We start from the raw sequence: 12,500 nt of genomic DNA, 5'->3' as shown, positions 1-12,500 counted from the left end.
GGTTGTCCTTAATGAGTGAAAAGCAATTTAATTGGCTGTCTCTCAGCGTAGCTCAGCGAGTCTCGCTCCTCTGAGTGTGGCTGCGTGGTGCTCTAGGAGGGGGGGGGGGGGGGGGTCTTAAACAGGATGTGACATGTATGTGTGGGCATAATCAGCCCAGGCAGCATCAGTAGGGCAGAGTGTCTAGGAACCTGTCAATCAGAGGTGGGGGTGGGACTAGGTCCTCCAGCTTCAGGTAGAAGATCCTCTGCAGACCCTGGGTCCTCTGGGAGCGGAGCTCCACCCTAACACCCAGCACACGACTTAGAGGGGGCGTGGCCTTGGAGGAGGAGGAGGAGGGGCCAAAGCCCAGGTGGTCTCTAAGGCAACACACCACCTTGTTCTGCAGCTCCTCAACGCGCTTACTGTCCTTCAGTCCTGGGACCTGCTCTGTGGAGATAGAGGGACAGACGGGTTACACACTAAACAGATACACAAAGAGAGATACAGGACACACATGCACACAGTGCTCCTCCACTTGCTCAGAGCGCTACCAGCTCGAAGCACAAACTCCATCTTGTTTTCCATTCAATTCCATCTCATTAGTTCCTGTGGATCTTGTTGTTATTATGTTACCGCAGCCTTAAACCTTAAACAGGCTCTAAACCTCCGAGACATACACACCCTGTCTGTGTCTCTCACTGCAGATCAATACACACACTAACCTAACATACCCCCCACCCGAGTCCTGTGACGATTTACATATAAACACACACACACACACATTGTCACATAAACACACTCGCCTGCTCTAAGAGGTTGACATCAACACAAGTAGCCAGTGCTCAACAATTAGCAGATTATTCGCTCCTGTGAGCAGCCAAATGAGATTAGACACACACACATTCACTGCCCTTAGCAACCCGACCAGCCTTAATGTGACACTAACTCATTCTGTAGAGAACAGGTTGTCCAGACAGTCGCACACACACGTAGTTTGAGTCAGTATGTGTCAGAAAGAGTGTGTGTACTGTGTGAGTGTGTGTGTAGAATGCTAGCCTCAGTGTGAGACGTCTACTGTCTGTGTTGTTGGACTCTTTTGTGCGCTGTGTGTTTGGTGCTGCAGTCACTGCCGAGGTCCTTTTCACCTCTCACTGAGAGAGACCGCTCTCAGACCTCATGCTCTCTCCCTCATCTCTATACCCTCTCATTCTTCTCTGAATCCATTCTTTCTCTCTCTAACTGACTTCCTGGGGAGGGAGGGAGGGATCGATGGCTGTCTTTCTGCAGAGGCCACTCTGCCGCGGTCGATGGTTCTAGCAGCTCTACAGTAGCAGTGTCCTGTGTGCTGTGTGGAGGTGGCAGAGTGCCACTGAGAGCCGTGTGGACACCATTCCAGAGCCGAGCTCCACGGTGACCCGGTCGATCCGGCACAGAGTTAAGTGCTCCCCCAGAGAGGAGAGGGTAGGGGACAGGGATGGGACTGTGTGTGGGGGAAAGGGGTGTAGTAGAATTTGAAATCTCAGAGTATTTAATAAAAAAATTTAACCAGGCAAGTCAGTTAAGAACAAATTTTTATTTACAATGACGGCCCAGGAACAGTGGGTTAACTGCCTGTTCAGGGGCAGAACGACAGATTTGTACCTTGTCAGCTCGGGGGTTTGATTTAACAACCTTTCGGTTACTAGTCCAACGCTCTAACCACTAGGCTACCTGCCACCCCAGGCTACCTGCTAAGTAACATGTTCGGCAAAAAATAGTTCAACGAGGGTAAATAAAAGAGTGAGATAAAAGGTTTGTCTTTGTTGAATGACCCTCTGCTCTCCCCTGTCTGCTCTCAGCTCTTTACTCACTGTCTGTTGAAGTGTGTGGGGGGTAGAGTCAGATAGTGTATTCTGTTCTGTGTGCAAGAGGCATTCAGCAGAACACACACACAGACGAAGGAATCAGTGATGCTCCTACGTGGTTCACACTCATGCTCTGATTAAGGGACCAGGTGTCAGACAGGTGCAGCAGGTGCTGCCGGAGATCAGGTGTACCTTCCGGACCGTGGTGTGATTAAGTGTGTGTGTGCTAATGTGTGTGTTAGGGTATTAGGGAGTGTGTGTGTGTTAGGGTGTTTGTGTGTGTGTGTGTACTTGTTTTCTTACATTATCGGGACTCCAATGTCCTAACATTTCACCTGAATGTCCTGAGAAGGTAGGAAAACAATCACTTTTTTGAAAAGTCAGGAATTTTCAGGTCCTGAATTTATCCAAATGCTATTTTAAGCTTATGGGTTAGGTTTACGGTTTTGGGGTTAAGATTAGGTTTACGGTTTTGGGGTTAAGGTTAGGTTAAGGGTAAGGGTTAGGTTAAGGGTTAGGTTTACGGTTTTGGGGTTAAGGTTAGGTTTACGGTTTTGGGGTTAAGGTTAGGTTAGGTTAGGGTAAGGGTAAGGGTAAGGGTTAGGTTAAGGGTTAGGTTTACGGTTTTGGGGTTAAGGTTAGGGTTAGGGTTAGGTTAAGGTTAGGTTAAGGGTTAGGGTTAGGGTAAGGGTAAGTGTTAGGGTAAGGGTTAGGTTAAGGGTTAGGTTAAGGTTAGGGTTAGGTTAAGTGTTAGGGTAAGGGTTAGCGGCTAGGGAAAATATAATTTTTAATGGCCCAAAAATCTTACACTACAAAAAGTGTGTGAGACGTCTGTGAATTTAACCTGATTGCCGTGACAACACTGAGTGACGAGGCTTAACCTAAAGCCTACAAACAAAGGATTGTGTGTCTATTACCTGTGTGTGTATGTGTGTGTGTTTGTGTGTGCGCATGGGTGGGTGTGTTACCTGTGAGCAGCACCAGGGCAGCCAGGCAGGAGAAGGCGGATGTGTCCAGGTTGAGACTCTGTAGATGAGAGGAGAAGTCTCTGATGGAGTCCAGCCACTCTCCAAAACCTCTCAGACACTGGAACCTGCTCAGCACCAGGCCATTACAGAACACCAGCTTATCCTCCGACAACAAAGACCTGACAGAAAAAGGGAGGAGAAAGAGAGAGAGGAGATATAGAGAGGAGAGAGTGAAAGAGAAAAGCGAGGGAGTACAGAGAGAGGAGAGAGATGAGATAGAGGAGAGAGTAGAGAGAGAAAGGAGAGAGAGGACAGTGTATTAGTAGACAGTGTAGTATAAATATTGAACACACAGTGCGTTGATCTCTGTGCCCTGAGTGTGTGGTGGGAATCATATGTCTCTTAGGAGCTTTCCTATTGGCTTTCAGTGCCCCCGTCTAAAACACTGAGCAAGGAAACAATTACAATAACTACAAATGAGAAACAGTGGCAGCACACACACACACACACACACACACACACACACACACACACACACACACACCACACACACACATCAAACGCAGGCATGCAGCTGATTAAAGTTGTGTTTTCCAAATTAGAACGTTTTAAAGCATTCCTGTGTTTCTGTGCAGCGGTTTGGGGGAAGGTGAAGGGTTAGAGCAGAGGGCTGTGTGTGTGTGCATGCATGTGTGTGTGTGTGTGCATGCATGTGTGTGTGTGTGTATGCATGTGTGTGTGTGTGTGTGTATGTGGAGGGGGGAAAAGGGTTTAGGCTGTGGTACACAGTGGAAACACAGATCTGGTCTGAAAAGCTTTTCTCAGATGCATTTAACCATCGTTTACACAAACAGTCACCCTACTCCCCTCTCACTATAGAGATATATATATATATATATATATATATATATATATAGAGAGAGAGAGAGAGAGAGAGAGAGAGAGAGAGAGAGAGAGAGAGAGAGAGAGGAGAGAGCGAGAGAGAGAGAGAGAAGGAGAGAGATAGAGATAGAAGGAGAGGGATGAATGTTCTTTATTAGTGCCTTATAGGTGGGTGTCTCTTTCTTCATATAAAACTCTAAAGCAGAGAGCTGATGCATCCAGCAGAGAAAGAGGAAGAGAGACAGGGAGATGAGGAGGATGAGGGTGAGAGATGGGGAGAGAGAGAGACAGGGAGATGAGGAGGATGAGGGAGAGAGAGAGAGACAGGTAGACGAGGAGGATGAGGGAGAGAGAGAGAGACAGGTAGACGAGGAGGATGAGGGTGAGAGATGGGGAGAGAGAGAGACAGGGAGATGAGGAGGATGAGGGAGAGAGATGGAGAGAGAGAGAGACAGGGAGATGAGGAGGATGAGGGAGAGAGATGGGGAGAGAGAGAGACAGGGAGATGAGGAGGATGAGGGAGAGAGATGGAGAGAGAGAGAGACAGGTAGACGAGGAGGATGAGGGTGAGAGATGGGGAGAGAGAGAGACAGGGAGATGAGGAGGATGAGGGTGAGAGATGGGGAGAGAGAGAGACAGGGAGATGAGGAGGATGAGGGAGAGAGATGGAGAGAGAGAGAGACAGGGAGATGAGGAGGATGAGGGAGAGAGAGAGAGACAGGGAGATGAGGAGGATGAGGGTGAGAGAGAGAGACAGGGAGATGAGGAGGATGAGGGAGAGAGAGAGAGACAGGTAGACGAGGAGGATGAGGGTGAGAGATGGGGAGAGAGAGAGACAGGGAGATGAGGAGGATGAGGGAGAGAGAGAGAGACAGGGAGATGAGGAGGATGAGGGTGAGAGATGGGGAGAGAGAGAGACAGGGAGATGAGGAGGATGAGGGAGAGAGAGAGAGACAGGGAGATGAGGAGGATGAGGGTGAGAGATGGGGAGAGAGAGAGACAGGGAGATGAGGAGGATGAGGGAGAGAGAGAGAGACAGGGAGATGAGGAGGATGAGGGTGAGAGATGGGGAGAGAGAGAGACAGGGAGATGAGGAGGATGAGGGAGAGAGAGAGAGACAGGGAGATGAGGAGGATGAGGGAGAGAGAGAGAGACAGGGAGATGAGGAGGATGAGGGAGAGAGAGAGAGACAGGGAGATGAGGAGGATGAGGGTGAGAGATGGGGAGAGAGAGAGACAGGGAGATGAGGAGGATGAGGGAGAGAGAGAGAGACAGGGAGAGGAGGAGGATGAGGGTGAGAGATGGGGAGAGAGAGAGACAGGGAGATGAGGAGGATGAGGGAGAGAGAGAGAGACAGGGAGATGAGGAGGATGAGGGTGAGAGATGGGGAGAGAGAGAGACAGGGAGATGAGGAGGATGAGGGAGAGAGAGAGAGACAGGGAGATGAGGAGGATGAGGGTGAGAGATGGGGAGAGAGAGAGACAGGGAGATGAGGAGGATGAGGGAGAGAGAGAGAGACAGGGAGATGAGGAGGATGAGGGTGAGAGATGGGGAGAGAGAGAGACAGGGAGATGAGGAGGATGAGGGAGAGAGAGAGAGACAGGGAGATGAGGAGGATGAGGGAGAGAGATGGGGAGAGAGAGAGACAGGGAGATGAGGAGGATGAGGGAGAGAGATGGGGAGAGAGAGAGACAGGGAGATGAGGAGGATGAGGGAGAGAGAGAGACAGGGAGATGAGGAGGATGAGGGAGAGAGAGAGAGACATGTAGACGAGGAGAATGAGGGTGAGAGATGGGGAGAGAGAGAGACAGGGAGATGAGGAGGATGAGGAAGAGAGATGGGGAGAGAGAGAGACAGGGAGATGAGGAGGATGAGGGAGAGAGATGGAGAGAGAGAGACAGGGAGATGAGGAGGATGAGGGAGAGAGAGAGACCGGGAGATGAGGAGGATGAGGGAGAGAGAGAGAGACAGGGAGATGAGGAGGATGGGGGAGAGAGAGAGAGACAGGGACATGAGGAGGATGAGGGAGAGAGAGAGAGACAGGGAGATGAGGAGGATGAGGGAGAGAGATGGAGAGAGAGAGAGGGAGAGAGACAGGGAGATGAGGAGGATGAGGAGAGAGAGAGAGAGAGAGAGAGAGAGAGAGAGAGGGAGATGAGGAGGATGAGGTAGAGAGATGGAGAGAGAGAGAAAGAGACAGGGAGATGAGGAGGGTGAGGGAGAGAGATGGAGAGAGGGGGAGAGAGAGAGAAAGGGAGATGAGGAGGACGAGGGAGAGAGATAGAGAGAGAGAGAGAGACAGGGAGAGAGAGATGAGGAGGATGAGGGCGAGAGATGGAGAGAGGGAAGGGAAAAGGAGGGATAGAGGGAAGGAGAGAGAGAGAGCGAGGGAGGGAGAGAGAGGGCAAGAGAGAGACATGGAGATAAGGAGGATGAGGGAGAGAGATGGAGAAAGGGAAGGAGAGTGAGAGGAGAAGAGAGAGCGAGAGGAAGAGAGATGGAGAGAGAGGAGGGCGAGAGAGAGAGGGAGGGAGAGAGAGAGAGAGAGAGAGAGAGAGAGAGAGAGAGAGAGAGAGAGAGGGAGAGAGAGAGAGAGAGAGAGAGCGAGGAGGGAGGGAGAGAGAGAGAGAGAGAGAGAGAGAGAGAGAGAGAGAGAGAGAGAGAGAGAGAGAGAGGGTTGTATGTAGCCTCATATGAGGTCTGTACAAACATTAGCTGTGCTGGTTAGCAGTTATGAGAGAGATGAAATACTGTGTATCTAATTATCCTCATTACAGTTTAAGAGAACTCCAACCTCATCTACACACACACACACACACACACTCATAAAAACACATGAATGCATGCACCCACACCCACTCACTCACTCACAGACACAAACAAACACACACACATAGACATACTCACTCACAAATAGACACACACTCTCAGCACTTGCCAGTCAGTACCAAGTGGGGATCCCAAGAGTAGAGGAGAGGAGAGAGGAGATGGGGAACAAGAGAGAAATGAGAGGGAGAGAGGATAGATGGATGGAGAGGTTAGTAGGGGGCACTAGAGAAGAGGAATGAGGGAGGGGTCTGGAGAGGGACCAAAGTAGAGAGATGGAAGAGAGACTCAGCAGACAAACACACACCATTGCTCACTCCTGGATGTCTGCCACACATTCATCTCTCCCCTGACTACAACCGTCACCACAGAGATCACCCAATAACCATGACGACCAGTTTAAAAAACGGAGTGATTACGGCAACACCAGCAGGACCAGCGCAAATATACCCTACACACACACACACACACACACACACACACACACACACACACACACACACACTCTTTCACACACAAAAAACACACTCGTGCATGGTAACACATACATTTGGGGCCGGAGGCATCTTGGTTTACCACAGGGCCATAGCAGGGTCACAACTGCAATCATAGTGAGTGTGTGTGTGTGTGTGTGTGTGTGTGTGTGTGTCTCCCTCACTCTCAGGCTCTGCAATGAGTGAAAGAAAGAGTACTGAAACCACCGTGTGTGACGTTCCTGTGCAGTGGGAGGTGACTGCATGATGTTTGGTTGCTGGTGTGTGTGTGTGTGTGTGTGTGTGTGTGTGTGTGTGTGTGTGTGTGTGTGTGTGTGTGTGTGTGTGTGTGTGTGTGTGTGTGTGTGTGTGTGTGTGTGTGTGTGTGATGGAGGCCTCTCTGAATCACCAGTCCAGAGTGAGTCAGAGGCCCAGGCTGGTGCCCCCCTGGTGGGGCTGAGACGCCACCACCCACCCCCTACCCACCATGCACCTGGAGGCCAGGCTGGGGATAGGACTGTGCTGTACACTTTCTAATTGTGTAGAGTTTAGTAGAAGTAACATACACATGCTAAAAGCAGTGAGTATGTCAGTGTGTGTGTGTGTGTGTGTGTGTGTGTGTGTGTGTGTGTGTGTGTGTGTTTTCTGTCCCAGACAACTACTTAGACAAAAGGATGAGCTTGTACCCCTCCCTTTGCCATCCCATAAATTTAGCCAACCACATACTCTAGGGGTCAGTACAGTAACCCATAGCAACGCTGTGGTACAGACAGGCTGGGGTGCTCACAATGGCACTGTAGGTATCCACAAACACACACACAGACACACACAGACACACACACACACACACACACACACACACACACACACACACACACACACACACACACACACACACAGGAGCTGAAGTTTGTCCGTTACAGTTTAGACAAACTGAAGACTTATAGAATGTTCTGAAGTAGAAACATGACGTCAGCTCTAAAGTTGACTCAGCTCTGTCAATAAATGACTGGTTCATCCCTCTATAAACACTCACATGCCTACACACACACACACACACACACACACACACACACACACACACACACACCAACTTCTGTACGTCAGACACCAGACTCAAGGGATCGGAACCGTGTGTCCGTCATGATGATCTCCATTCATTAAGAAAATAAAACACAGCTAGGGACAAGGCCAGGTAGATGTGGCCAGGTAGGTGTAGGCAAGGCCAGGTAGGTGTGGCCAGGTAGGTGTGGCCAGGTAGGTGTAGGCAAGGCCAGGTAGGTGTGGCCAGGTAGGTGTGGCCAAGTAGTTGTGGCCGGGTGGGTGTAGGCAAAGCCATGTAGGTGTGGCCAGGGAGATGTGGCCAGGTAGGTGTAGGCAAGGCCAGGTAGGTGTGGCCAGGTAGGTGTGGCCAAGTAGGTGTGGCCAGTTGGGTGTAGGCAAGGCCATGTAGGTGTGGCCAGGTAGATGTGGCCAGGTAGGTGTAGGCAAGGCCAGGTAGGTGTGGCCAGGTAGGTGTGGCCAGGTGGGTGTGGCCAGGTAGGTGTGGCCAGGGTAGGTATAGGCAAGAACAGGTGTGTGTCACTCCTCCCCTCTTACCTGTGGGCCAATCGCAGGACGAAGAGCTCCAGGAAGGCGGAGTCTATGAGAAGGTTTTGGTCATCGCCGTGAAGCTCATTGAAGCCGGGTAGCCGGTCGGCCCAGCAACGCGTGGTCTCCATGGAGATGGTGAGCAGCCTATAGAAGAGCTGTATGTACTGGGTGTCAGAGGAGGAGGAGGGGGCTTCCGCCGCACTGAACTATCGTACAGAAAGTGAGAGGGGAAGGAACGTTGTGAGTTAGAGATCAAAGGTTGGGTTGGAGAGAATGAGAGAGAGACAGAGAGAGAGAGAGACAGAGAGAGACAGAGAGAGACACGGAGAGACAGAGACAGAGAGCGAGAGAGAGAGAGAGAGAGAGAGAGACAGAGAGAGAGACAGAGACAGAGAGCGAGAGAGAGAGAGAGAGAGAGAGAGAGAGACAAATAGAGAGAGACTCGGAGAGACAGAGAGACAGAGACAGAGAGAGAGAGAGAGAGACAGGGAGACAGGGAGAGAGAGACAGAGAGACATATACACAGAGAGACAGAAAGACAGAGAGACAGAAAGACAGAGAGACAGAAAGACAAAAAGAGAGAGAGACAGAGAGAGAGACAGAAAGAGAGACAGAAAGAGAGAGACAGGGATAGAGACAGAGAGACAGAAGGAGAGACCGAGAGAGACAGAAACACAGAGAGAGAGAGAGGCAGAGACACAGAGACATAGAGAGAGAGAGAGAGAGAAAGAGATAGAGAGAGAGAGAGATGTAGCCCACCTGGCTGTAGTCCAGTTCCCTGGGAGTGCAGTGTGAGTAGGCCCTGAGCAGAGCAGAGAGCAGGCTGAGGGGAGGCGAGGGAGGCGAGGACTCCGCCTGCAGCGGGCTCTTTGGTTTGGAGGGCAGACGACCTCGACGGCCCTTCAGGTTGTCTGTACGCACCACTGAGGAGAGACCATAGAGAGAGACAGATCAGATTTCAGACAGGAGAGAGAGAGAGAGAGAGATCAGATTTCAGACAGGAGAGAGAGAGAGAGAGAGAGAGAGAGCAGATTTCAGACAGGAGAGAGAAAGATCGGATTTCAGACAGGAGAGAGAGAGATCAGATTTCAGACAGGAGAGATAGAGATCAGATTTCAGACAGGAGAGGGACCAGTACCACATTAGAGGGAGAAAAAGGGTGAGGATAGCAGGTATGGCTCATTTTGGTAAACTACTGATGAAAGATGAAAATCCCAGTCCCATCCTTCCCACTGTTCCACCATTCCCATGGTTACTGGCCAGCAGAGGGCAGTGGAGCTGTTTGAGAGTTACTGTGTGAGAGTTACTGTGTGAGAGTTACTGTGTGAGAGTTACTGTGGGAGAGTAACTGTGTGAGAGCTACTGTGTGAGATTTTCTGTGTGAGAGTTACTGTGGGAGAGTTACTGTGTGAGAGCTACTGTGTGAGAGTTACTGTGGGAGAGACTGTGGGAGAGTTACTGTGGGAGAGTTTCTGTGTGAGAGTTACCGTGTGAGAGTTACTGTGGGAGAGTTACTGTGTGAGAGCTACTGTGTGAGATTTTCTGTGTGAGAGTTACTGTGGGAGAGTTACTGTGTGAGAGCTACTGTGTGAGAGTTACTGTGGGAGAGACTGTGGGAGAGTTACTGTGGGAGAGTTTCTGTGTGAGAGTTACCGTGTGAGAGTTACTGTGGTAGAGTTACTGTGGAAGAGTTACTGTGGGAGAGTTACTGTGGGAGAGTTACGGTGGGAGAGTTATTGTGGGAGAGTTACTGTGTGAGAGTTACTGTGTGAGAGTTACTGTGGGAGAGTTACTGTGGGAGTGTTACCGTGGGAGAGTTACCGTGGGAGAGTTACCGTGTGAGAGTTACTGTGGGAGAGTTACTGTGGGAGTGTTACCGTGGGAGAGTTACCGTGGGAGAGTTACCGTGTGAGAGTTACTGTGGGAGAGTTACCGTGGGAGAGTTACTGTGTGAGAGTTACTGTGGGAGAGTTACTGTGGGAGAGTTACCGTGTGAGAGTTACCGTGTGAGAGTTACCGTGGGAGAGTTACCGTGGGAGAGTTACTGTGGGAGAGTTACCGTGTGAGAGTTACTGTGGGAGAGTTATCGTGTGAGAGTTATCGTGTGAGAGTTACCGTGGGAGAGTTACCGTGGGAGAGTTACCGTGGGAGAGTTACCATGTGAGAGTTACTGTGGGAGAGTTACCGTGGGAGAGTTACTGTGGGAGAGTTAGAGGGTGACATTAAATCAGGACGCCTGAGGGACCCACGGATTGTGTGGGTCCTAGAATCAGTAGGAGATGCCAGTCTGTTTGATTTTCACAACTTAAGTCCTTGTCTTACCAAAGCAGAATGTGTGCATTGGGCGTGTGCACCTGTGTGACTGCTGTATAGGCCAGACCATTACCGGCCAATCACACCATCATTAGAGATGCACACCATCACCATGGAGACCAGGGGTCAGATTTACCTTATTATAAGATGTGTTCTATAGGAAAATGAGCTAACGGGATTGATTGTGATCGTGCACGAGAGTTCGTGTGTGAGTGTGTTCCTACCCTCCTTCACCATGCCGACACTGAGGCACTTCTGGAAGCGACAGTACTGGCAGCGGTTGCGTCTCCGTTTGTCCACCGGACAGTTCTTACTGGCCAGGCACACATACTTGGCATTCTTCTGCACTGTACGCTGTGGGGACACATACACAGAACAAGTGAGTGTGTGTGAGAGAGAGAGGGAGAAAGAATGTGTGTGTGTGTGTGTGTGTGTGTGTGTGTGTGTGTGTGTGTGTGTGTGTGTCTGGATCAGCCACCACGGACAGGAAGAAGGGACACAATCAGCCACCAAACACTTGATTTATTTAATTCAGTTTGTGTTTTTTTCTCTCCGGTGGAGAATAGAGGAGGAAGCTTGCAGGTCACATTTTAATTACGTGTTGAAAGACGGCGGTGACATCAGGATAATTAGATAAAATTAATTTCCCGACATGCCTCGCCTGCAGGAGGGACAATTTTATTAGTGCGAGGGGGATAACAATAGGCATGAGCGCGTGGCGTGCCGAGGCGGGTCCCGCGAGACAGGGGACGGCGGCCGCGGAGCCGCGTGATCAGATTGTTTGTGAAGCTAGCGGGTCAGCTCTAGTGGCACCTCCGGGGCCTCGCGCATCGCGCCTCTCAATGGGCCCCTCGGGAGCTGTTTTCTCCTCGGCTGGCTCTTGCCATTATTACTGACCTTATTAAAATGAAATCAGAGACGGCCCTGCGCGCTCCCTGCACAGAGGAGAACGATATTATTATGACAGTTTATTGAGTTGTCCATCTATCCCCATGCACGTGCCAGGCTAATGGAGCGAGTCTGATCAGTAGGGTAGCCTACTGTGCCTGCTCTGATCCTGCTGAGACACTGGGAGAGCTGCCCACGGACAGTCTGGCTGGGTGCATGTTGGTGGTAAAACACACAGCAATTAAAGAGCTAAAATAAACAACTTCACCATGTGCATACGCAGTAATGACAGAGTCATTTAATCAATGCAAATCTTTATATTTGCAGTCGTTACATTTCAGTCTCCTATTTGGTGACCCTGACTGGTCTGATTAACCAGTTCATAGTGTCAGGAAGCGCACGCCAGGATAAACTGAGACCAACAAACTGCTTTAAAGGATCCTTTTATTAGAGGTAAATAATGGAACCCTTTGGTTGCTGAAGATGTAATGAGTCTCTGTGTAACTGTCTGAGATGGGCCGGCTCTATAGGGTCCCTCACCTCCTTCAGCGCCTCTAAAACACATCAAAACAAATCAATCCAATTAGGAACCCCTCGCGCCACACATGCCTGGTCCCCCGGGAGACCAATAACACACCAATTATTCCATATGCTCCGGCGCGAGGCCGGAACCGTGGCGTAATGGAGGGCGTGCGGGAGGAGAGGGGTTGTCATGGCGCCCCTGATTGCTC

At 50.4% G+C, this 12,500-nt stretch overlaps 1 protein-coding gene across 1 annotated transcript in view; it reads right to left on the bottom strand.

Moving 5' to 3' along the window:
- Positions 1 to 12,500, bottom strand: part of LOC115127489 (nuclear receptor subfamily 4 group A member 3-like) — a 30,667-nt gene that overhangs the window by 1,746 nt on the left and 16,421 nt on the right. The window contains 5 exon segments of the mRNA XM_065027711.1: positions 1 to 429; positions 2,795 to 2,973; positions 8,575 to 8,774; positions 9,328 to 9,491; positions 11,106 to 11,235. The exon segment at positions 1 to 429 is cut by the window's left edge and continues 1,746 nt beyond it. Of these exon segments, the coding sequence (XP_064883783.1) occupies positions 167 to 429; positions 2,795 to 2,973; positions 8,575 to 8,774; positions 9,328 to 9,491; positions 11,106 to 11,235 (936 nt within the window). The 3' untranslated portion in view covers positions 1 to 166.

This window comes from Oncorhynchus nerka, linkage group LG14 (genome assembly GCF_034236695.1).
Source record: "Oncorhynchus nerka isolate Pitt River linkage group LG14, Oner_Uvic_2.0, whole genome shotgun sequence".
Lineage (NCBI taxonomy): Eukaryota > Metazoa > Chordata > Actinopteri > Salmoniformes > Salmonidae > Oncorhynchus > Oncorhynchus nerka.
This window is presented reverse-complemented; position numbering and strand designations above follow the sequence as displayed.